General features: G+C 35.9%; 1 protein-coding gene across 19 annotated transcripts; it reads left to right on the top strand.

Moving 5' to 3' along the window:
* The first annotated feature begins 174 nt into the window (after window positions 1–174).
* On the top strand, window positions 175–26,768 carry LOC121431326 (fibropellin-1-like). Of its 19 annotated transcripts, none has more exons than XM_041628845.1 (42): window positions 179–496; window positions 1,092–1,265; window positions 3,321–3,497; window positions 4,395–4,652; window positions 5,015–5,206; window positions 5,493–5,771; window positions 7,254–7,397; window positions 7,993–8,190; window positions 8,655–8,831; window positions 9,333–9,446; window positions 9,711–9,824; window positions 10,164–10,277; window positions 10,937–11,050; window positions 11,231–11,344; window positions 11,443–11,556; window positions 11,658–11,771; window positions 11,874–11,987; window positions 12,085–12,198; window positions 12,301–12,414; window positions 12,627–12,740; window positions 12,906–13,019; window positions 13,491–13,604; window positions 13,813–13,926; window positions 15,877–15,990; window positions 16,182–16,295; window positions 17,006–17,119; window positions 18,089–18,202; window positions 18,658–18,771; window positions 19,183–19,296; window positions 19,674–19,787; window positions 19,984–20,097; window positions 20,497–20,610; window positions 21,125–21,238; window positions 21,774–21,887; window positions 22,310–22,423; window positions 22,984–23,097; window positions 23,606–23,722; window positions 24,160–24,273; window positions 24,902–25,015; window positions 25,368–25,391; window positions 25,923–26,004; window positions 26,486–26,768. In XM_041628845.1, the coding sequence occupies exons 1-42, from the start codon at window positions 385–387 to the stop codon at window positions 26,673–26,675; spliced, it is 5,430 nt and encodes a 1,809-aa protein (XP_041484779.1). In that variant the 5' UTR covers window positions 179–384; the 3' UTR covers window positions 26,676–26,768. The 19 variants fall into 19 exon arrangements, with proteins under 19 accessions (XP_041484796.1, XP_041484788.1, XP_041484797.1 ...); XM_041628844.1 differs by lacking the exon at window positions 13,813–13,926 and adding an exon at window positions 15,574–15,687 and having other exon boundaries at window positions 180–496; XM_041628854.1 differs by lacking the exons at window positions 12,301–12,414; window positions 13,813–13,926 and adding an exon at window positions 15,574–15,687 and having other exon boundaries at window positions 177–496.
* Window positions 26,769–27,075: the final 307 nt, after the last annotated feature.

Here is a 27,075-nt window from a genome sequence, read left to right as displayed (position 1 = left end):
TGGTGTTTGACCTTGTTGTTAAAGACAAACATGTCATCATTGATCTCTTATCTTGAAAAACCAAGATCTACTGTGTTTGGTAAACGTGTATAGATAATACTAAGACACGATTGATATCAACTCGGTCACTTTACGTAACACGATTAACAAGATAATTAACCAACGCTAAGAAGATAATAAACAACAATGCTCATGAGCGTGTGCTCAAGCATTTAACTGAATTTTACAGAAAATTATTTGGAAACAAAATGGTCAGATTTAATTCATACAGCTATCAGTAATCACCTTTAAGAGTATGGTTGCTTCTAGCGAAAACGATGTTGAAGTTTATTTGGAATATTTGAAAGAATCTCCTGCTGCGAGCTAGACAATGTTTCCGTGACCATGTTGATATTCACTAAAAGTGAAATGGTGACAAAGACTATGAGAAACGCGACACTATTTCTGTTTCTCCTAGTTACTTTTCTCGGTAGAAGAAGTAACATCTTCGCACAAAGTGAGTATATATGATTTATTGTGTTGAGTCGAATATTATACTTTTAAACATTTAACATTATGATAAAAAAAGTTTTGTTTTTATACCCCCAAAATCTAGAAATTGGTATAGAAATGATTTATTTTTGTTGAAAAACCTTTAACAATGTTGCGCTTGGAAAAATAGATAATGTACTTCAAGCCATTGTAAATAATTTATACATAATTAGACAATTCTAGCACAATTATTAAAGCATAATTTGGATATTTCAAAAGAACAGATTATATACGAATCTTATCTCACTCCTTCTCTCGTGACAGGGTAGTACATTATTTCCATTTAAACCATGCCTCATTTGAAAAAAAAAGAATCCATTACATCTGGAATTTCCTCTATACGACATGTAAGATGAGAAGATTGACCACATGTCAGTGTGTATTTATTCAATACATTTTAAACCCTGTTACAAGCCGCAATTATGAGTATCATCATCGTTGCCATTATCAGTATTAATTTACAATTATCTTCACCATTGTTATTATAATCATCGAATTAAGAAAACATGTTTCATACGAAAAAGCCTTAACATGTTTGATACATTTTGTTGAATCTGAAGGTATTTGTGGTACACCGCCTTCCATACCACACGGAACACATACCATCCAAAATGACTACTATGCTCTTTACAAATGTAACGTTGGATACGTCATGGATGGCGTAAGCGATACCTTCCTTCTCATGTGTGACGCTCTTTCTTCATCCTGGATTGGGACCCCACCTCAGTGCATTCGTGAGTTTATATCTTTTGTTCTTATTATGTGTCTATAGTATACTCACTTATTCATAAGCGGCGGAAGCGTGGGGGGGCGTGTCCCGCCCTAAATTTTAGGTGGGGGGGGGACGATCCCCCCTAAATTTTTTGTTGATAACCTTTTTTTTGCTAGTCAATTTTGTTTCCTGGCCCCCCCCCTAAATTCACGTGGACCCCCCTTCTGAAACGTGTGTGGTCCCCCCTAAAGTTTAGGTTGATGACTTTTTTTTTGCTTGTCAAAAAACTTTGGATAGCCACTTCTAAAATTTAGGTTAATAACCTATTTTTTAGGGGGCTTGTCCAATTTTTTACCTGTGTCCATCCCACAATTTTAGGTCGACTCCCCCTAAATTTTTTGACTTCCGCCGCCAATGCTTACTATTTTTTAAAAAATGTATACGACTTTTGTAAAGCAAATCGGATAGAGCAATAAACACGGATATACTTAAGTTACATGAGTGTACAAATAATCTCCAACAATGGATAAATAAATCGGTATTTAAAGTAAAATAGAATTAAAAAATAATGGCTGCAGTATGGGGGATGGAAAGCTTTAATAGATGGAATTCATAATTTTGATTCTCACCCTTTTCAGTAAATATGTATACAAAAGCGTGTAAACTACCGGGGACATCACGATAGTCCGCGGGTCCGATAGTCCGCAGGTCCGATAGTCCGCGGGTCCGTTAGTCCGCATTTCCGATAGTCCGCAGTGTATGTAAAATTATGATCAGGATATTGAGATCAAATGTCATCGAGAGGTCAAAAGGTCAAATGATACGAGACCATGGGGTTCTATCAGACGCGGATTCATAAAATGGGAAAGGTAAAATGGCAGAGGTAAAAATGACAGAGGTAATAATACCAGAGGTAAAAATGACAGAGGTGTACATGGTCAGTCTTAAACCCCATGCGAAAAAATCTAATAACCCCTCCATGCATAAATAAGTAAGGTTCTGAGAAGAATATTGGAATTATGTTTGGTTATTGGAAATGGTAACATTTTTTAATGATACTTTGGATCTTCTGCACCAAATTAATAACACTTGAGCTGGTATTTCTTATTTTCCCTGGACTAATATGCACGTCCCTCTCATGTCAAATCGCTCTTCTACTATTCAAATTTGAAGCACACTTTGGATCCCAAGTGTTATGCTTAATTCATTACAGGGGAAATTCACATTTATTGTAGAAATAGCAGAAAATAATAAAAATGATATTGGTTAGGTTTTTAGGGAATCCAAAGATTTTAAAAGCTACTAGAATTTTACATTTTAACGGTGACGTCATTTTCGAGCAGTTTTCCCCACATATGGTGCAATAAAAATATCTCACTATATTCTGATCATAACTTTACACACACCGCGGACCATCGGACCCGCGGACCCGCGGACTATCGGACCTGTGGACTATCGGACCCGCGGACTATAGGGCTGTAACGGTTTTGATCTCCGGAATTGTTTATGGACACTCAAAAACTCATAGGGTGGTAGTTTGGTTACAGCCCGACAGTCCGCAGGTCTGATAGTGATCAAAACATTAATTGGGATTGTTTCATCAACATTTTGTCCGACAAGTTGTCGGATTTGACAATTTCCCTTTATATTGATTGGCCGAGGAGCAATGTTACTACGGTTAATGAACGATAACATGGATAAAGCAGACTTTTCGGATAAAATGTCCGACAGACGGGTCCTTTCATGAGCGCTCTCCAGAACTTTCATGCTAGATTACATGCAGGCGTGGATCCAGGGGGGGGGGGATTACAAGGTTCACATGCCCCCTATTAGGAAACACGTTTATAAATAAATATCCCCTAAGCCTGTATGATAAAAAGTGCGACTTTTTTAAACTGATATTTGACAACCAAATGAGGATATATCTTTCTTTATATTTCTTTGTAGCGCCTTAAGATTTGTAATAGAAATTTGGCACGTTTACTGAGTGAAACTATAAAACCATTCTGAGATGACCTTCAAGAAAAGAGTACGACATTTAATCTATTTTTGATTAATTTAATATTTACTTCTCCAGGAGTGAGTTGCCCAGAACCTCCAGTTCCAAACCATGGCTCAGTATTAGGAGCAGGTCGTTACTATGGTGACGTCATCACATTCGTTTGTGACACCAAGTATCGTCTCTACGATTCGTCGTACTCTCGAACCTGTGGCGAGGACGGGACGTGGTCCGGTGAAAGCCCCGAATGCTTCCGTAAGAAGTAGAACAGGGGCCCGTCTAACAAAGAATTACGATTGATCCGATCATTCTTAAGTATATGAAAATCCAACAATGTCATAATTGTTTCTTTAGGAAATCTGCACAATGTGCTTTCAAAACAGAAAGAAGCATACGAAATTGACAAGAAAACAGTGAATGTATGAATATATGCATCATATCTAGGAAATATTTTGAAATAAATTGTATTTAGATGTTGACGTTGCTGGCTTTCCATAGTTGTGATTGATTGAATCAATCGTAAGTCTTTTTTAAGACGGGGCCCCGAGGAGTGCTTCACGAAGCATCTTGTCACTGTCTTTTAATGACAAATTTGCTCTTAATCAATTAGGAGCGACAATTTCTGTAGCTTATAACGCTTGAGATGTGAAAGTTAATTGTTTGGATTGAAAATAAATCAAGTATTAGGCTAGTCACTATTCACAACCAATCTGGATTTATTTCAGATCCTTGATATTTAGTGTAGAGGCCAGATATTATGGGCTCAGAGGTATGAATGAAGATGTAAACAGGCCGTTAGACTATAAAGTTAGCATGAAGTATATAGGGATCAAGACATTAAGACCCTGGAGAAATTCAATGACATCTTATCTTCTTTTTTGTCACCTTCACAGAGTAGTGTTTGGGTAAGTGCTTCAATATACCTTAGTCTTTCTATAGTAAAAAAGAAAGTAACATTCCATGGCAGTGAATTATCTCTGTAATGAGGGTTAGGTTCGTCCAATGGTAGTGGGTTATTCATGTATATCATTTTAAGACTGAGAATCTCCACTTTTAGTAAGGATATTAAAGCGAATATACATTTCTGGCGACATTTGGGGAGTTTCGCCATGCCTGCATGGTCATTATGAATACTTTTGAATTACTTAATAGCTGATCTGAGCAGTACAGAAGTATGCCCATCTGGGAGTTGGGAATACGGAAACGACACCTGCTTTCGAGCGTACAGCACAACCATGACCTGGACGGATGCCCGAGACGACTGCGCCAGTGGTAGTCCCGTAGGCAAACTTGCTATGGTGGCTGATGGTGACGTCCAGACATTCTTGGAGGAGAAGTTGGAAGAATCAGGAAGCACCGATTCGCTTTGGATTGGAGGGTCTTACGGATACGTTTGGTACTGGGATGATTGTAAGCCATCACTGCGTTTTAAATCTAGTTTTCAAGAAAATTTTATGTGTCTAAGCTACTTATGCTCAAACTGTTCTTTGTTGATTCACTGTCCCTATCAGCCTAATAAGCTTTGGTTATCCAGAGCGTCGAAAGCAAACGTATAAGGGGACACTTTCTACCCAATGTTGAAAACGTCATCTTTTCTTTCCCTTTTCCGATTTCTCACAAAAATCTCTTGAAGCTAGCTACTGAGTCATTGCCATTGAGCAACCAATTCTAAATATTCATTACGTCGTAGTTGAGAAGGGGGATTCTTTGGTTGTTTCTCCATGCATGCTGCTGATAATAACGCCTAAGAAATGTTCATCTTCCATCTGCAGCTGGAAACCCACTACAATATTTTTCCTGGGCTTGGGAAGAACCAAGCAGCACCAGTGACACAATCCAGTGTGTCTTCTTGAGTAGTCTGCCAAACCCGAGCGGTGATAAGAATCATGACTATAACTGGAATGATGAGGATTGTACCGTAAATATGGTTTCAGATATCCCAATCTACACTATCTGCGAGTATGGTGAGTTTCGCTCTACTAGCAATCAAACCGTCGCAAGACTCTGAACTGATACAGAATAATGTACATTGGCAATGAATTGAAATCACAAATTGATGTTTATTTCCTCCTCGTTTTGCTGCTGGCTTATTGCCACTCTAATACGAAGCCATTGGCAAGAGCTGGTCCAACTGACTCAGAAAATCAGTAATTATAGCCGGATTAAAATGTAAATGACCACTTCTTTACCAGCTTGTTGTTGAGATTATCTATCCTTACATGTTTTTTCCCTGAATTCTGTCCCACCCAGACTTTTCTTGCTCATCGATGATACCACCGGCTATTTCCGCATATCCAAAATATGAATATGATGGGAAATGCATAGTGTTCGTTAAGGAGGAACGCAACTGGAACGATGGGAGGTCATTCTGCAGTGTCACATATGGTATAGTTGTTGAAATCCACGACAGTGTAAAGCAGAACTTCCTGGTCGAGAAAGCAAGGGATGTAGACGGTTCATCCGGTGTGAACTGGTGGATTGGAGCAAAGCGAAAATATTCAGGAGGCAAAAGTTGGAATTGGGTTGACGGTAAGTATATACCATGGACCTATTACGATAGGTCCATGGTATCTACAGAGTGTGGAACGATTGATATACCGGTGTAGACCGTTCAGCATTGTAAGGGCATGGAGTTTGTGATAGGTCCATGGTAAGGGTAACATAGCTCTTGATTGGAATGCTGCCCATGGAGTTGACAACGTATTGTGTGTGGAAAGGAGCGCAAGAGTTGCGTTTAAACGTAAGTCAAAAAATCAATCGCAAGTCGAAAATGCGCGCTGTTGATTGGTTGAAAATGAAATTGCGCATGATTTTTTAAAGATGTGTTTGACTGCCACTCTTTCTGCAAGGGTCCCTGATGACATGAAAATGATAGCCTGCAGTTCTGTATAGCGCCGAGAGATTAAACCTTTTATTTCTGACGGCGTCCTGTTTGGCAATATAGAATTTTCGCATTTACTACGGAGCCGCTACCTACACTGCACTAATTCCTTTGAAGATGCAAGTGAAATCGCAATTGGGAGCTGAGAGGTTTTTGTCGAAAGTTGGTTGACTGGAATAGCAGATCAACCAAAGATTTGCACCAGACGAACAACTGCAAACATATCGTCCAGAGTCAAGAGACTACGCTGCTGTCATTATCCACCAACTTTTGACAAAAAGCCTCTCAACTTTCCATTGGGATTTGACTTGCATTTTCAAAGGAATTCGTGTCTTTAGTTGTAGAGAGTGGCTCCGAAGAAAATGCGAAAACTCTCTGATATAATTTTTGGAGCGTTGTGGTAAGGTAGTTTCCACTCTCGCCTTTGAAACAGATGCTCTTTGGTTCGAATCCCAGCCATGGCGTTATTTTTTTCAGCAAGAAATTGATGCATATTTTCCGCCTCTCAACCAAAGTGAAGTGAATAGGTACCCGGCAGGATAGATTCCCTTAATGCACCAAGCACTTTATGAAATTCGTTTTTTCCATTCATCTGGAATTTGGTCCAACATCATTGCATTGTAAAAAAAAGGATGTTAGGAGTTGCATAACCTATTGAAAGTGTTTTTTATTCTTCTTTGGAAGACCCCAAGATGGCCGACATAAATTGCAGTGATCTAAAATCGGATTTTCTACAGATTTAGAACGGTAAAAAGCCTGTCATATAGTAATTCCAAATGATATTTCTGTTATGTTAGATTTTAGGGACATAATTTATAATATTTGCCAATTATGATAAACATTAAAATCAGCAACAAATTTAAAAATAGGATGACAAAAAGATGCATGATTTTGTAGTAATCATGATGACCTACAGCAACGGAAATTAATTTTAGAAAAAGTGAAACTTTTTTTTGAGAGATACTATCATGATGGCTACATTGCTTTATCATGTATAAAAACATCTTTATTGTCACTTGAAATATCTAAATTAAGATAAACAAATGCATTGGAAAGTTTAAAGAGTGACAGACTGAAACAACGTGGTATTTTTTTTTACTCTATCCCCATTTCCCATCGACTCTTTGCAGGAAGTCCTATCACTGATTTTCATTGGGGACTTAACGAACCGAGTAATCCTGATATTGAAGAGTGCGTTGATCTTCTTGTGACTAGCGACTTCAAATGGAATGACGATAGATGTATTTTAAGCAGAGATTATATATGTCAATATAGTGAGTATATTAGGAAAACCAGATTGAAATTATGTTTATGCCGCATGCATGTATTTTGATAAAATATTTCACATAACACCGTTTTATGCGCTTGCCTGCAGTCAATATTTTTTTTTCTGAAAATTTAGACAATCAGCTACACAAAGGTTAATTACCATATCATGGAGGAAAAGTCCTTTGAAATTGTGAAAACAGTGCAAGGCAAGTACGTTTTAAATGAATGCATGAAATATGCCTTGAAATAGAAATGTAAGCGGAAAAACTAAATTGATGTATAAAATTTGATGAGGATAAGGACGAAACGATGTATAAATCACCTGACTATCAAAACGTAAAATAAAACGTATATAAATGTGTAAATCTCAAAGTAATTTCTAAAACAATTGTCAATCACTCTCTCTATATGGAGGAAATTTTCATATTTACCTGCTCAATAACTGATGGGTTTACCATGAACATAGATAATGTGTTCAATGCCAGCTCCTAAGAAAAAAAATATTATTGCAAACATAACATTGAACCTTTTAATTGAAAATTATTTCTGCGTTGATATCAGGTACTATCTCGTACAATCGCATTCTGTTATCTCTTTTAGCTGGTCCCAAAGAATCCGAGAGATGCTACGACCCAGGAGAACCAGCGCATGGCTCATACTCACCCTCGAATCCTGATTGGCTGTATGGCTCTCACGTGATCTATTCATGTGATGAAGGGTACACACTTCACGATAACATCAGTCGGATTGAATGCAACCTTGATGGAACATACAATTCACATATTCCAGAATGTATACGTAAGTTCTAAATGTTATACTCCTGCCTGTAATTGAAATTTAATCATCAGAAACAACTAAAAACGAAATGAAGAGGAAGAGAGGAAGCTTAAACCATATAACATATAATAGGAATCAAGTACGACACTCCCATGAAAAACATGAATGAAATGAAAACCAAATCGGTTACATTTATTCATGTTTCATTACCTAATCATGTTAAGTTTGCTTGTACTTTTTTAAACCTCTATTAAATCAATTTTTCCCCAGAGACGAACCTTCATCATGATATTTCATTTAGTATAGGGGCCTGTTTTAGGATATCAAATCTTGGTTCTCGTTGCTTTTAATATTTATCATTCAGATATACATACACATAGACTTTTCTGCTTTAATCAGCGTGTGTTGATTGACTGATTTTTGTGACATGCAAGGTGGTCATTAAGAAAACTTTTAAAATTCCTTATGTTTTCTAAATGTGTTAGCTGTTTCTTGTGGAAGTGTTTATCCTTTATTCGACAACGCAACTCCAAATCCTACTGGATCTGAATTTCGTGACATCGTAGTCTATGTATGTGATAGCGGATACTATCCGGTTGGCGATATGTCCGCGGTTTGCCAGCCTAATGGAACGTGGAGTCAAACAAGTGGATATTGTCAAGGTCTGTGTACTTTTTATAATTGTTTTTAGATTACCTTTATGAATATCTTCGAGAGAAATGCAGAATACTGATGACTATAAGCAAAGCGATTGGACATTTTGAAAACGTGAATATCAGATGGTCAATTTTAAAGAGAAGATAAACATCTCAAAGCGTATCTTATCGAAGGTGGTCAAACACAATCTAATGAATAATTGATATCGCTTTATATCTTGGGCGATTAAAAAGTCTGAAATGTTTTAGAATTCAAAATATAAGTCAGTAATGGGAGTACCATAATAAGAAATTAGAAAGTACCCAGGTGAGGTAAGTGGGTACCTGGCAGGAAATTATTCCTTGAAATGCCACCGCGCTGTAAAAGGCTGCGGGGCTAAAGCCAGGAGCGCATAGGGACGCATTTGGCAGTGATATGCGCTATATAAGCATGTTGGTATTATCATTATTATTTTTTAAATCGGAAATGACATGTTTTAAAAAGAGATGAATGAAATTTTTTTCCAGAATTTGATGAATGCTTAAGCAACCCTTGTCTACATGGATCTTCGTGTTTGGACATGATAGACTATTATCAGTGCGACTGCGTGGATGGTTACACTGGAACAAATTGCGAAATTGGTAAGGCTATATCATTTCAGAGTGATATTTTCGATAAATAGACCGGTCAAGTAACCCAAGGGCAACCTCGAAGTTAAAGCGGAAAAATTGGTGAAAGGACTACTTAAAAAAATAGTTTTGTTATCCATATCTATACAACGCTGGTGAAAAATCACGATCAATATATATATACAGCGGTTGTTGGCACATGTAACATATGTTTCATCACTCTTTTCGAAATCCAATCCCTTTCCGTTACCTTTCCTCTCTGCCGATATGTTACAGATATCGACGAATGCTCTAGCAATCCATGTACACACGGTGCTACATGTCATGACGTCATCAACGGTTACACATGTTTATGTACACCAGGATATGAGGGACCTCAATGTGAAAATGGTAAATTTTCACTTTCTTCTTGAATATGCAAGATATGATTATAGTTATTTTGGGGTCATTATGTTTTAATGATTTTAGAGCCTTCTGTTTAAAATGCCATTGGTTTGACCAACATAACGACAGTATTAAATTTAGGACAAACAGTAGTGAGGTACATACATGTATTTGAAATGATGACATTAAACACAATAATATATAAAAGGAATACAGAATGTAATCTTTTAACTAGAAGTCCAGTTTAAATTATCACCGATTGTAAGGCATCCAAGGCTCCCAGCCTGTCTTGTTCTCTTCATTTGTTATATTAGAAGAATCCATTCTTTCTCTTCTATTTCCCAGAAATTGACGAATGTTCTAGCAACCCTTGTCACAATGGTGGAACCTGCTCTGATTTCATCAACACGTACAACTGTACCTGCCTCCCCGGATATAATGGCTTGAACTGTGACAATGGTAATATCACTGGCGGATATAGGGAGCCGGGGGCCACAGTCGGTCCGCCCCCCCCCCTTTGAGAGGCATAATTAAAAAAATGTAAAAATGTAAAAATGCCGTTAGAACAAAAGTGTGCCCCCTTTTTAAAGGTTAAGACCTTTTTTCTTTTTTTTTTGGCTTATCAAATTTTTTCTCGGGAAAATGTGTCCCCTTTCGGAATAGTTGTCTTTGTCATGTTTGTTAAAATTTATTATTTTATTAAGACAGGAATATGCGCTGTAGTGGTACCATGACTGTCAAATATCTTTTACTAGAATTGTGGCTTCTATTTTACCGTTTTAATCAAGTGGCATTGAGCATAAAGAAACCTCTAAAAAATATGGACAGCATAAACATGATAAAAACATTGATTTCAAACTCATCGACATAGAAATCAAACCAGTTTGTAAGAAAATAGTCCTTAAGCATGTTAAGTTTCTTCTGGTAAACTACCGCATCCGTGTCGAAAAATCCTCTATCAATGGTCGTCGAGTTAATACACTGCTGCGAATTACTTTGTTCCAATTCCATAAGCTAAAAACGACAACCACAACAATCACAATTCAACAAGGACAATATCATGAATATGAAAATTAGCTACATATTTCACATAAAAAAATGCGTGCTTTTTGTTACAGAAATTGATGAATGTTGGAGCAACCCTTGCCAGAATGGCGCTACCTGTCTGGACAATATTGATAACTTCAACTGTACCTGTTTATCCGGCTATGAAGGAATCCAATGTGAATCTGGTAATAAAATTACAGTTTCTTCGATTTGTTTTTATAATCGTGATTCTGCTTTGGTCCAAGGCATATAAAGATTTGTCCGACAAAACTAGAACCAGAGAGTTATTACAAATGATTAATGTACATCCCGATTACCTTCCCTAACTATTATTTAAAGATAACTAATGTTTGGTTTCTTCTCAGAAATTGATGAGTGCTCGAGTAATCCTTGTCAAAATGGTGCTACCTGTTCGGACTACATTTATAGCTACAATTGTACCTGTTTACCTGGCTATGAAGGCATTCATTGTGAATTAGGTAATGAATTATGATTTGTTTGATATCGTACTGTCTTCATTAACATTCCTCTACCCCCTACTTTTATTCATTGATAACTTTATCCGGTTTCGTTACAGAAATCGATGAGTGTTTCAGCAATCCTTGCCAAAATGGTGCTACTTGTTCGGACTATATTAATAGCTACAACTGTACCTGTTTACCTGGCTATGGAGGCATTTCTTGCGAATCAGGTAATGAATAATTTTTTTTTTGATATCGTCATATTATCTTCACTAAGATTCCTCTACCCCTTTTTTTATCAATAAATACACTTTATTCTGTTGCGTTACAGATATTGATGAGTGTTTCAGCAATCCTTGCCAAAATGGTGCTACCTGTTCGGACTACATTGATAGCTACAACTGTATGTGTTTACCTGGCTATGAAGGCATTTCTTGCGAATCAGGTAATGAATTATGTTTTGTTTGATATCGTCATATTATCTTCATTTAAGATTCCTCCACCCCTACATTTATTCAGAGATAAACTTTATTCTGTTTCGTTACAGAAATTGATGAGTGTTTCAGCAATCCTTGCCAAAATGGTGCTACTTGTTCGGACTACATTGATAGCTACAACTGTACGTGTTTACCTGGCTATGAAGGCATTTCTTGCGAATCAGGTAATGAATTATGTTTTGTTTGATATCGCCATAGTTCATTAAGGTTCCTCTACCCCTATTTTTATCAATGAATAAACTTGATTCTGTTTCGTTACAGAAATTGATGAGTGTTTCAGCAATCCTTGTCAAAATGGTGCTACCTGTTCGGACTACATTGACAGCTACAACTGTACATGTTTACCTGGCTATGGAGGCATTCATTGTGAATCAGGTAATGAATTATGTTTTGTTTGATATCGTCATATTATCTTCATTTAATATTCCACCACCCCTACATTTATTCAGAGATAAACTTTATTCTGTTTCGTTACAGAAATTGATGAGTGTTTCAGCAATCCTTGCCAAAATGGTGCTACTTGTTCGGACTACATTGATAGCTACAACTGTACCTGTTTACCTGGCTATGAAGGCATTCATTGTGAATCAGGTAATGAATCATAATTTATTTGATGTCTTTGATAAATATGGCAACCTTGATATTGTTATTTTTATAATTTGGTCTATAGCATATTTGCGACTTTACCTCTCTCTCTCTCTCTTCTTGAAATCCGACAGTCTAAAATATTGTTATTATCTTCAATCCAATTCCTCTACCCAAAGTTTTATTCAAAGATAAAGTAATTTTCGGTTTCTTTACAGATATTGATGAGTGCTCGAGTAATCCTTGTCAAAATGGTGCTACCTGTTTGGACCAAATTGATAACTACAACTGTACATGTTTGGCAGGCTACGAGAGCATTCGTTGTGAATTAGGTAAGAAATTTAACTGATCGATGATACAATCGATGATCAGTTTATGTATGTACCTAGTTCCGAAAATGTCACATTCGCATTTAATGAAATGAAATCTCTGTTTGATCCAGAATATAGGTTAAGTATGAATTTTTACTCCTTCGAAACCTTCTTCCTCTTTTACAGAAATTGACGAATGTTCTAGCAATCCGTGTCATAATGGTGGAACCTGCTCGGACTTCATCAATGCGTACAACTGTACCTGCCTCCCTGGGTATAATGGCATGAACTGTGATAATGGTAATATTGTTTTATTGCTAAAAAAGGGATTATGACATTTTTTCAGTCCACAGATTGATGCTCTGACAGTAAATTGTAATAGGTAGTGTTACCAAGAGTGTCAGATATCTATAACTAGAAGTCATGTGGTGTGAATTTTGATTTTTTTATCACGTGATATTGAGCGTAAATAACCTTCATGAAATGTAAACAGCACAAACAACATTGATTGCTTAAATCATCTGAATATAAATCCCACCACGTTATAACGAAGTAGTCTTTGGATATCTTCTAGCATATCGCCGTTTCCATAAAAATCCATTATCAATGGTCGAGAAAAAAAAACCTGCTACGAATTACTATGATCTTTGTTTCTAGTCCATATGCTAGAAACTGTGCTAAGTTAATCACGACATTCACAATTCAGCAAGGACAATATGAAAATAAGCTACATATTTCACGCAATAGACATACGTGCTTTTTCGTTTACAGAAATCGATGAGTGCTTGAGCAGCCCTTGCCAAAACGGCGCTACCTGCGTGGACTACATTGATAACTACAACTGTACCTGTTTACTTGGCTATGAAGGCATTCATTGTGAATCTGGTAATGAAATTTTAATTTCTCAGTTTATTAGATTTTCCGAGAAAAAAAACCTGCTACGAATTACTATGACCTTTGTTGTAGTCTATATGCTAGAAACTTTGCTAAGTTGATCACGACATTCACAATTCAGCAAGGACACATAACACAAGGACACATAACATAAGCCACATATTTCACGCAATAGACATACGTGCTTTTTCGTTTACAGAAATCGATGAGTGCTTGAGCAGCCCTTGCCAAAACGGCGCTACCTGCCTGGACCACATTAATAGCTACAACTGTACATGTTTACCTGGCTATGAAGGCATTCATTGTGAATCAGGTAATGAATCATAATTTGTCTCATGTCCGTGATGAATATTACAAACCTAATAGTGTTGTTTTTAACATTTGGGGTTTATAGCATATTTACAACTTTACTTCTCTCTCTCTCTTCTTGAAATCCGACAGTCTTAGATATTGTTATTATCTTCAATCAAATTCCTATACCCAAAGTTTTATTTAAAGATAAAGTAATTTTCGGTTTCTTTACAGATATTGATGAGTGCTCGAGTAATCCTTGTCAAAATGGTGCTACCTGTTTGGACCAAATTGATAACTACAACTGTACATGTTTGGCAGGCTACGAGAGCATTCGTTGTGAATTAGGTAAGAAATTTAACTGATCGATGATACAATCGATGATCAGTTTATGTATGTACCTAGTTCCGAAAATGTCACATTCGCATTTAATGAAATGAAATCTCTGTTTGATCCAGAATATAGGTTAAGTATCAATTTTACTCCATCGAAACCTTCTTCCTCTTTTACAGAAATTGACGAATGTTCTAGCAATCCGTGTCATAATGGTGGAACCTGCTCGGACTTCATCAATGCGTACAACTGTACCTGCCTCCCTGGGTATAATGGCATGAACTGTGATAATGGTAATATTGTTTTATTGCTAAAAAAAGGGATTATTACATTTTTTCAGTACACAGATTGATGCTCTGACAGTAAATTGTAATAGGTAGTGTTACCAAGAGTGTCGGATATCTATAACTAGAATAGTGGAGTCATGTGGTGTGTATTTTGATTTTTTTTAATCACGTGATATTGAGCGTAAATAAACCTTCATGAAATGTAAACAGCACAAACAACATTGATTGCTTAACTCATCTGAATATAAATCCCACCACGTTATAACGAAGTAGTCTTTGGATATCTTCTAGCATATCGCCGTTTCCATAAAAAATCCATTATCAATGGTCGAGAAAAAGAACCTGCTACGAATTACTATGATCTTTGTTTCTAGTCCATATGCTAGAAACTGTGCTAAGTTAATCACGACATTCACAATTCAGCAAAGACAATATGAAAATAAGCTACATATTTCGCACAATAGACATACGTGCTTTTTCGTTTACAGAAATCAATGAGTGCTTGAGCAGTCCTTGCCAAAACGGCGCTACCTGCGTGGACTACATTAATAACTACAACTGTACCTGTTTACTTGGCTATGAAGGCATTCATTGTGAATCTGGTAATGAAATTTCAATTTCTCAGATTATTTATATAATCGTGATTTTCCACTTTGGTCCACGGCATATCAATATTTGTCATAAAATGGAACAAGGTATTTATTGATGATCTCTACACCCGATTCCCCTTTCCAAACTCTTAACTTCAGTTCATCGCATTAACCATTTTTTTTTTATTTGTTCTGATTATTCATACATTTTGTTATTATTTGAGGCTCTTAAAAACATCCCCCCCTTCTTTTTAAGCTTTTTCTCGTCATATTGTATATTCTGTTATTGTATGTAATATTCTCATTCTATTTCTATTTCATATTTTATGTATATATCAATATTATGTTGCTTTTTATTATGTTGCAGGGCCCCTTTGTAAATCAGTTTCCTAACTGAAAGGGCTACCCTGTTGAAATGAAAGGTGAATAAATGAATAATAATGTTTGATTTCTTCTCAGGAATTGATGAGTGTTTCAGTAATCCTTGTCAGAATGGTGCTACCTGCCTGGACCACATTAATAGCTACAACTGTACATGTTTACCTGGCTATGAAGGCTTTCATTGTGAATCAGGTAATGAATTATAATTTGTCTCATGTCTGTGATGAATATTACTAATAGCGTTATTTTTAACTTTTGGGGTTTATAGCATATTTACAACCTCTTGAAATCCGACAGTCATGGATATTGTTATTATCTTCATTCCAATTCCTCTACCCAAACTTTTCGTTAAAGATAAACCAATGTTCGGTTTCTTTACAGATATTAATGAGTGCTCCAGTAATCCTTGTCAAAATGATGCTACCTGTTCGGACCAAATTGATAACTACAACTGTACATGCTTAGCAGGCTACGAAGGCATTAATTGTGAATTAGGTAAGAAACTAAACTGAATAATAATGGTACCATCGATGATCATTTTATGTATGTACCTAGTTCCGAACCGTGAAAATGACACATTCAAATTTGATGAAATGAAATCTCAGTTTGATACAGAATATAGGTTATATATAAATCTTTACTACTTCGATCGATTACAAAAAACCCCAAACCTTCTTCTTTTACAGAAATTGACGAATGTTCTAGTAATCCCTGCCGCAATGGTGGAACCTGTTCTGATTTCATCAACGCGTACAACTGTACCTGTCTCCCTGGGTATAATGGCATTAACTGTGATAATGGTAATATACTTTACTTTGTTATACATGCTAAAACTAATCCTTACTATATTTTTGGCATTGTTTGATGCTATGTAAGAAGGAGTTATTATTGTTACCATGATAATTGATATCATTTCTACGGACTAAAGAAGTTGCTTGACATTGTCTTTCCTCTGAAACAATCAAAACATTGGGTTAAAGAAATCTCTACAAAATACTAGCAAATGAAACAGAAACGAAATAACGTATCAAGCATATATCCGACCACTTTGTTATGAAATTAGTACCAGTGTGTTAGTAGTTTAATCACGGTCTCTCCATTAAAATACATTTCCATACCTTAAAATGGTCATAAATGATAGAAGTAAAAGTATTTATTTTCTACTAGAAACCTGTTCTTAACAAAAATGCAAGGACTATTTAAAATAACCAATACTTGCGTGCTATATTTCGTTATAGAAATTAATGAGTGTTCGAGCAATCCTTGTCAATATGGTGCTACCTGCCTGGACCACATTAATAGCTACAACTGTACATGCTGGCCTGGCTATGAAGGAATTAGTTGTTAATCTGGTAACGATGTACATTCTGTTTGAAATCCTTGATCAAACTATTCCTCCCTTTTTTGTTCCATTATAGATGAATGTCGACAAAGATTAATTGCGAATCTACACCACAATTCCTGTCCCAAGCTTTCATTTACAGACATATTTGTTCGGTTTTGTTTACAGAAATTGATGAGTGTTCGAGTAATCCTTGTCAAAATGGTGCTACCTGCCTGGACGACATTAATAGCTACAACTGCACCTGTTCGACAGGCTATGAAGGCATTCATTGTGAATTTGGTAAGAAACCTAACTGAATAAAAATAACTTCGGTAACACGGATGTCAGTAATTTCTTTACTTCGTTTCCGAATGCCAGACTGCCATTTCATACAATTTAATTCCGGTTTCATCTAAAATATACACCATAGATTCTCAGTTCTTCAATATGTTCCAGAATCCTCACTCTCACAGATATTGATAACAGCCATCCACGTCGCAAATCCTATATTTGAGGTTGAAGACCTTTTTTTTGTTTGCTTATCAAATTTTTGGGCGGACGAATTTGCCCCCCCCCGCGCGTGAAAAATGCTAGGTACGCCACCGTAATTGTAAACGGGTGTAACTGTATCTGCCTTCTCCATTCTGGGGATCAACTGAACTGTCATTACGTTAATATTTCTAAAGATTTTCCCTTTCATTCCGATTCTGTGATAATCACGTACATGTAGAAATTATGCATCCAGATTTAAATGATCCTGTGTAATTGATAACTAGATAACATGTAACTTAATGATATGAAAACATGGCAAAGTATCTGTACCATCAGGATGTACTGTACAATTTACGTAAAATGCAAATACTATTACATCCGAGGAAACATATGTTAAATATGAAACAATATACAAAACCTTTTGTTTATTATTGGGAATCATATACATATACCTGTGTAATTGCTCAAATAATTTCGACAAGGAAACGTTATTTAAAAGATATTTTTGTTTGGTTCTGTTCGGACCACACTGATAGCTACAATTGTTCCTGTTTGCCTGGCTATAATGGAATTCAGTGTGAATCTGGTATTAAATTTCAAATTGTTTGATATCTTTGATAGTATTAGGAGCTTGATTACGATTTTTTCGTGATTTGGTCTTTGGCATATCTACAACTTTACCTCCCTCTTCTTGAAATCAGGGGGTCTTTGATATTTATTCCGATTCCTATACCCGAGCGTTTATTTATAGATATACTTTGTTCGGTTTCGTTACAGAAATTGATGAGTGTTCCAGTAATCCTTGTCAAAATGGTGCTACTTGTTCGGACCTCATTGATAGCTACAACTGTACGTGTCTGGCTGGATATGAAGGAAGTCGTTGTGAAAATGGTAAGAAACCTAATTGAATAAGTACATCGTAAAAACTAGATATCATTTTTGTAATTCCTTCTCAAACGTCAAAGTTTCAAATCCATAAAATTCAATCCCAAATAGAACTGAACTGCACCCCATAAATCCACAGTTGCACGATCTGTTCCAGATTAATGAAATGTTATCACTCTTTTACAGAAATTGATTAATGTTCAGCAATCCCTGTTAACTAGCAATAGTACAACCTGTTCTGATGTTATTTATGTGTGTAAAAGTTGTTGCCTTACCGCTTATGCTCCGGGACAAGAACTCTACAGGTCTCTGAATTTATTTCAGTAATTGACACATATTCATTTAATCCGTGTCAAAATTTTATGCGCAGATCTAATCGACTTCTTCAATTTTACCTTTATTCTGTACATAGTGACAAAAGCATTTTCTCTGATATTCGGATAATGTTTTCATTTCTTCAGAAACCGATGAATGTTCCAGTAACCCGTGCATGAACGGAGCTACATGTTTTGATTTAATTGACTTCTACAACTGTTCATGTGTACCTGGTTACGAAGGTTTACGATGTCAAAACGGTAAGAAAGATTTTCGGAAAAGAGGTGTGGTTGTTTCGTTTTATCTGACGGGAAAGTGATCTTAGAAAATGTGCGTGGCTTATGAAATCCAAAATTTTCAGCCAATGAAAGATCAGAAGATTGACATTAGACTTACTCCACTTAATCCGGTGCTATCTATGTCGGGCATTCATTGTGCAGGATTAAAATGAGTTTTTTTCAGATAAATTTTATTGAGAAATATAGTGTGTTGTCTACATTGTTCGGTGTAGGAAGTGTAAGAAATAATTGGAAAAATGATCTTATGAAACACATGATTATACCATGATGAAAATAAGTGTTTTGGTTGTTGCGAAAACATATGATGATACAGTGGTGGAATTAAGTGTTTTCATAGTTGTTGCTGTTTCTCTTTTACATCTTTGTTACCAGAAATTGACGAATGTTCTAGTAACCCCTGCCAAAATGGGGCTACATGTAATAGCTATACTGGGATTTACAACTGTTCCTGTTTAGCAGGTTATGATGGAAGCCATTGTGAAAACGGTAAGCAGATAGCTATTGTGGTAAGTTATCTTACCAGATTCACCGTTGAAAATGTTATATCTTCATTACAAGGTTTAGCAAAGACATGGCTTTATAATTTTACCCTCAAAACCAATGTAAACAGAACCAACCATAAAATCCGACCAAATCTGGGCACAATTTCAAGGAGAATGTCAGCTATTACTTTCTGACAGAACTATCATGAATATAGTAAGACAAGTGGGAGACCAGTGTTCTTCAGTCAATAAAAACTAACCATTCTATTGAAATTGTTAGAGCTGATAATTTGGTCAGGGCTGTGAGCTTTCATGATACGCCCCTATAAAAATGCTGACTTTCTATTCACCATTGTTGTATTTTCAATACATTTTCCTCAGAAATTGACGAATGTTTCAGTAATCCCTGTCAAAACGGAGCAACTTGCATCGATTCTGTCGATTCTTACAACTGCACATGTCCCGGAGGTTTTCAAGGAATTACCTGTGAAAACGGTAAGATAGGCTTATTCATCACATAGATATCATATTTTCTGGGAATATGGGCAATTTCACCCGGGAAATGCGAATACGTAACTTACATTTTAAAAGTTTGGGTGCTTGTTTTGTATCTTGTCTTTCCTTTTACTTTTAATGCAAGGAAACTATCAATGTATGTTCTATCACCCAAACTATTTAATTCATTGTGCAGAAACTGATGAATGCCAAAGCAATCCATGCCTGAACGGAGGTAGCTGCTTTGACGGAATAAATTTTTACAACTGCACTTGTCATGAAGGGTATCACGGAACAATCTGTGAAGCTGGTAAGTTGTTGAGCCATTACGCACTAACGCAAGATTTGATAATACGGCAAGAATTAACTAGAGTGACTTTTAACCTACCACTCAGAATAATTAAAGTCAATCGTAGGTCTACGAAAAATGTCACTGACAAAAGATTTTCTCCGAAACATTAATCGAATATATAATGTATAATCGTCATATAAATATCGCTTGGTCATATTGCTGCAGTCACGCAGTAACAAGACTGATTCTATATTGAAATTTGTATCGCAGTATACAATTCCGGTTGGACTGAAGTCTAGCATTGTTCTTGTTTCTGCTGCAAAGGATGAAACTTAAAGGAATGAGCTATACTATTACCATGATACTGAGATACGCTGGTCAACATATCTATATCGCTATTTTGCCTACAATCCACAGAGGTAAACGAATGCACTAGTGATCCGTGCATGAATGGAGCTACCTGTAATGATTTCGTCGACTTCTACAACTGTACCTGTCCGCAAGGATATGATGGAATTAATTGTCAAAACGGTATGATATGATGAAACAGCAATCAACTTGTAAGAGGAACGTCGACAAAATATCATTTGAGATTCATAAAATGAATTCCCTTGATAAATATCAAGTAATATATGTACCATCACATTGTTGTTATTGTCAAGAAACTTATCGACATGAAATTAACAATCGGCTGAAATGTACCCCCGTTCATCATTTTTCGATAGACGTTTGCAAACTATATATAAAGGAATTCATTCCTCTCTTAGCAGAGAAGTAAAATTAATTAAGTCCGTTTCTGAAATTCTCAATTCATGTTTTATCAATAATGAAAGTATCACCAGCGGATCTTGAATTGTTATCATGGTCATGACTGTGGTTGTACACTTCGATTCAAGTGATATGTCTTCATGACTGTCATGAATTTATATCTTAACTCTTAAAACCATACTGAAATGGATAGGAATATAGTGATTTTATATGCATATGCTAATAAAATTAGCTGTAGTCTTGAGACATCTTTATCAGAATATATCATTTTCAACAGATATCGACGAATGTCAAAGCAGTCCTTGCCACAATGGTGCTACATGCTCGGATTATATCGATGCCTATAACTGTTCATGTAATCCTGGTTTTAACGGTCCTAACTGTGAAAATGGTAAGTCATATCCAAAGAATAATCCATCAAAATGGGAATCCAAACATAACAAAACAACACAAATTCCAAAAAGCACAATTAAATGACAATAAATCATTAAGAACTTAAACATTGAAAAAACTTCTAAAATGAAAATAAATACACAAATAAACATGCACAGTGAAAATGTAAAATATGGCAAAAAGGGTATTGGGTTTTGGCCCTTTATCAATCAGGTTCTTTGTCACCGAATTGTAATATGATTCTTGAGTTTAATATTCCTTAAGCCAGCTTTAACATTGGGTGATTGTAAGACCGTGAATCGCGATATTTTTTTTCAGATCTGTTGTAATGTTAAACTAACAAGTGATGTCCTGTCAAAAATCATGTCTCTAAGCTTCTATCTCCACGCCAAAATGGTCTTCACCCGAATTAATGATTAATTTTTTTTGATGCAGTATATTTTTCTAACCTCCCAATTTTTTTCAATGATTTTAGGTACGAATTTCCGTCTCCCTCTAACTTATTATTTTTCTTAAATGTGTGATGTCGACAGATATCAACGAATGTCTCAGTGGGCCATGTCTCAACGGTGCCCCTTGTTCTGATGGCATCGATTTCTTTAACTGTTCGTGCATGCCTGGTTATGACGGTATCAACTGTGAAATTGGTAAGACATCTTAATCATTGCAGGAAACGAGAAATAGATTCTTAGCCACGAGATAACGAATGTCTATTATTATATTGATACATTTACTTAGTGCATCTATACAATGATATGTTGAAAATATCTTTATAGAATAATGCACCTTAAACCTCTTATTCCAATTCACATAGATAGCCGATCAATCTTACATTCAAAGTTACCATATTTAAAATGAATTTTCTTAAAAATGTGCTCTCTAGTTCAAAGTTGTATGAGCTCGTGTTCAAATTGTAATCGACAAATTCTTCGTTTCTTTGAACAAGTTGAAGGTACATGTACTAATAATACTGTCTTTCAAAATAAATTTCTTCTTGTCTTGTCTCCAAATCCATGCGCGATTCGATGATTTTAATTGCACTCTCATTTTGCCCTTGTCTTACTTACAGATATAAACGAATGTGTTAGCAATCCTTGTCTTAATGGTGCTACCTGCATGGATGAAATGAACTCGTACAACTGCACATGCACCCCTGGATTTGAAGGTGTCAACTGTGAGGATGGTGAGTGTTTAAGAAGTGTAATCACAGACTCTATCATTTTTCTCTTATTCGGACGGATGGAATCTTGTAAAAATGAAAAATATATTTTTTCAATCGGCTAACTTTTGGAACATAAAGTACATTAAGTCGGTGAGGTTTGAATTCATCCATAGTAGCGGTCAATGCTACTTGACGGTATTAAGGTTCAAACAAATGATTTATTCCTAATACATCACATAAAAGTCATGTCAGTGATTTTGAAGGCCATTTAGAATTCTCCATTCACTATATGCATATATGATATATTCAAGAAATGTTCATCACGTAACAATTTGAGCAAATATTTCTTAAAGCTAACTAATGAATGGAGTAATGAATGATCTTTCAACCTCCCTTTATATATATATTAGATATGTAGAATTCATTGAGTGGAATTCACTTTAATCATCAATCAGGCTTAAATTACACAGAGTGTAGACAGTATGATCTAACGTGCATCCTCTATTATTTTTTCCGAACATGACCATAACACAATGTTTTTTGTAAAATGATGAAATACTTGGCCTTTAATTGCTCTACAGATGTCGATGAATGCCAAAGCAATCCATGTCAACAGGGTGCTACTTGCTTGGACAAAATCAATTCCTATACCTGCTCCTGTAGTCCGGGTTATGAGGGGATAAACTGTGAAAATGGTAAGATGTGGATGAGGACTATGTGATAGATCCATTGTGTTAGTCATTAGTTCCTTGGAGTTCATATGTTCCTTTGCTTTGTAAACATGTTATTTATGTCCAAGCAATTGTGCACTGATCTTTTTCATCAGTCCATCCTGCAGTTATTAATAATCATTTTGCTTTCCAAGTTTCCATCATCTAGATCATCGTGAATGCTTTGGCATTCATGGTAACTGTTTGTATGAATAACTTATTTTTTTCAATAAAAAGTACAAAGATGTCAATAATCAAATAGATAGTAATGATAATCAGATGGGTTGTAGTGATAACTATAATGATAGTGATATTGATAATGGTGATGATGACGACGACGACTGTGATGATGATGACGATGACGTTGTTGATAGCAACGATGATGATAGTCATGAAAGGGATGGTAATAATTAGGACCATAATGATGCTGATGATTAATGTCAGAAAAATAAATAATACTACCTATATTGTCATCTTTTTGTTTTTTCCAAAGCATCATCTGACTGTTACAACAGTAACCCGTGTTTAAACAACGGTACATGTGTAGAATCAGATAGCTCTTACAATTGTTCATGTCCAACTGGTTATCAAGGATCCCAATGCGAAATAAGTAAGATGTTGAGTAAAATAGCACTGTGGCAGAATGCTAATAAATAAGAACAACTGAATTTTTCAAAGTAACATTAAAAGTTACAGTACAGTGTAACCTAAGTTAAACCTTGTGGAAGGGGGAGGTAGGCTTTATTAATTTACATTAATTGTAATATCTTTAAGCTAATTGCTCACAAGGTGACCGCCCTGAGCCTGTCCTGTGAACAGTTAAAAATCCGTCCTTTTAGGAGGATAAATTCTCAGAGGGAACACGCTTGTTAATTTGGAGATAACCTCTGTATCTTTCCTAAAATAACATACGGTTGGTAATGACTTAACTCACAATCATTATAAAGGAAAGTTGAATATTCTATCTATGAAAAATTTACAGCTCGATGTGTTTTGAAACCATTTTGCCACACACCGATAAGTTTTTATTTATTTCTTTTTTTCTAGAGATTGACGAATGTCTAAGCAACCCTTGCCACAACGGAGGGTCGTGCTCAGACTCCATTAATCTATTCATTTGCACCTGTCTCGGTGGATATGAGGGGCGCCAGTGTGAAAAAGGTACTAAAAGATTGTAAACATCAATTCAATTCGAAACTAAATCAAATAACTAATTTCATTACGAAGGTAAATATAGCTGTAGGAATAACACACTGACAACTAATTTTGATAAAAAATGCGGTCACTATTCCAATGAACCTTAGCAGAAAAACTGGTTCCAATCAAATGCAACCCCTCCCAATTAAAAGGCAAATGAATGAATAAAATAAAACACAAATAAAAAATTAATGAAACAGTAAATGGAATGGGATAAACAATCAAACTGACTAGAACCGTGTACTTTACATTTGATTTTGTTGAGTTGCGTTTGCACTCTTTCTGTAAGTGACGAGTGTAATAATGATCAAATTTATCAGCAGTGTTATGATGGCAATTACCAACCGGTTTACAAATTTAGGATAATTGTCCCTTCTGTGTAACTGGCTCAGGGAGTTTTATTCTTTCCACTCAAAATTTGAATTTCATCGCATAGTCTTAGGATACCCAAAGTATTGAATGCTTGAATCATAATGAAATGAATTCATTGAGAAAGAATCGGGGAAATCCAAATTTAAAAAAATGGTTATATACTGTATTAGTTATTCACTGTATGCCCATCATTACTACTCCACGATTTCCTCTATGCCAGAAACCAACGAGTGTTCGAGCAACCCCTGTCAGAATGGAGCGACCTGCAAGGACTTCATCAACGGATATATCTGTACATGTCCAAAAGGATTCTCGGGGACTTATTGTGATGAAAGTAAGCTGGCTACAATAACATTACTGCTGTATGCAGATATCGAGAAACGCTTATTCTTAAAGATCAACCGAACGTAACTAGTCAGGGATATATAGTCTCACCACTTACATTACGGCTGAAGAAGTATTTTATTAAAATATAGTGTTAGATATGTTCAATCCTAAATTGAATCTTAGAATTAAATTCGCTTGCTTACAGTACTCAGGCAAGGTGGGATCTAATCTACCACGAAATTTTTTTGGCAAGGGGTATAAGATCTTCCAAAATTCATATAAGCGAAGCTGACGATATGTACCCCATTAAAGTTGGTGAACTGTTATAGATTAAAACATTTTTCACCTCCATTTTTCAGAATCCCCAGGCGACAAAGCTAACGGTGAGTTTTTATATCTTGATGTCTTTTACAGGAACAAATATTTTCACAATCGTTATTAGTATCATAATAATTTATTTTAATTATAGTTATACTATTAAATCTTCATAAATACTGATCATAACAATTGTGACAAAAGTGGTGGCTTATATCAAGATGTAATCTGCAACGTATAACAGTAATGCCGCTACTACAGGCATATGCAATGAGCCATTAATACAGAGTTCGGCCAACCCGATTCAATGTGTTAACAATACAGCGCATAATGCTTGGTTAGGCAAGCCCAACTAAAAATATATTGCGCCATGTCGGTGACCCATTGAAACAGGATTGGCCGACCTCTCTCTATCAATGGCTGTATACATATGTACATAGAATGCAAAGAAAAAAATGGTATGACTGACCATGAACCATTAATCTTTTATTTTATTTTGGTGTGACCTTCTCGTTAAAGGATGAAAATGTATTTTTATTGTAAGCATAATAAATGCAATTAACCTTTTTTCTTTATGTTTTTCCTATTCAAATGAACAGTTGCCCTTATTACCAGCCTGTCTGTCGTTAGTTTTATCTTTCTGGTTGTCATCAGTATCATCTCATGGTTGCTAGTAAACAGGTGGGTATCCTTACACAAACCATATCATATGTTATCATTCAATATTGCTGAAATAGCACTATATGAATTAGAACATTGAAAGGTTTTTTGATAAATAAATATCGGATTTTTTATTCAGGCATATATGCCACAATCACGGCAATAACGACTATAACAATATGCACACAACTTATAGTATTACAAATTGGTCAAAATAGATTGGAGTGTACCACCATATTCTTTTATGTCAAGATGCAAATTTCTCAACCCCATAACAACAGACCCGTTGATAGACACGATAACTAAATGGACTTTGTGACACGTTTTACGTATATTTTCATCTCTTAAGTTTCCACGTCTTCATGTATTTATTAATAGTTGACAGATACCTGACCAAATTACTGCTTTCTTTATGAAATGCAATGAAATAGGAAATGACACTTGTTACAAAATGAATGTTAAATTCTAGATGATCTTGTTTCAATATCTTATGTGGACACAGGGGAACCAAAGTTGTTCCAGACGAGGTCGAGCTCGACCCTTCTCCGAAGACCGATAAGAGTTCGACAGTTGCTTGGGACGAAGCAGGTGACGGTGATCGACCTCCGTCCCCAATGTCTGTCGTAATGCCAAACGGTGATCATGCCTACATTCTAGACGTCGAGGAGAACATGTATGAAAAGTGGATTTGAGAACATCAGGAATGATGAAGATCAGGAACTCTTCGATAACGAGCTTTGATGATATTTCAAAGTGTTTGCGTCATGTAGTTCAATTGTGTTAAATATCACTAACGATTCACGTCTTTTAGGGTGCATTTATTCGACACTTTTTTACCCTAGAATCATGATTAGAATCATGATTCAAATCACGATTCTGCAGAATCACGATTGCGTTTAGTCGAAATTGAATATAATCATGATTAGAATCACAAACATGAAACACGAAAAAAGGGGCGTTTGGAAAGACGTTTCTGCAGAATCACGTACGAAAATGTTCGAATAAACGATATCGTGATTTGAATCATGATTCTATGACCTCACTTTCGGTTTGACTCTTGCCCAGCTCAAGACATATGCTCATTGTATGTAC

This window comes from Lytechinus variegatus, chromosome 17 (genome assembly GCF_018143015.1).
Source record: "Lytechinus variegatus isolate NC3 chromosome 17, Lvar_3.0, whole genome shotgun sequence".
Taxonomy (NCBI): domain Eukaryota; kingdom Metazoa; phylum Echinodermata; class Echinoidea; order Temnopleuroida; family Toxopneustidae; genus Lytechinus; species Lytechinus variegatus.
This window is presented reverse-complemented; position numbering and strand designations above follow the sequence as displayed.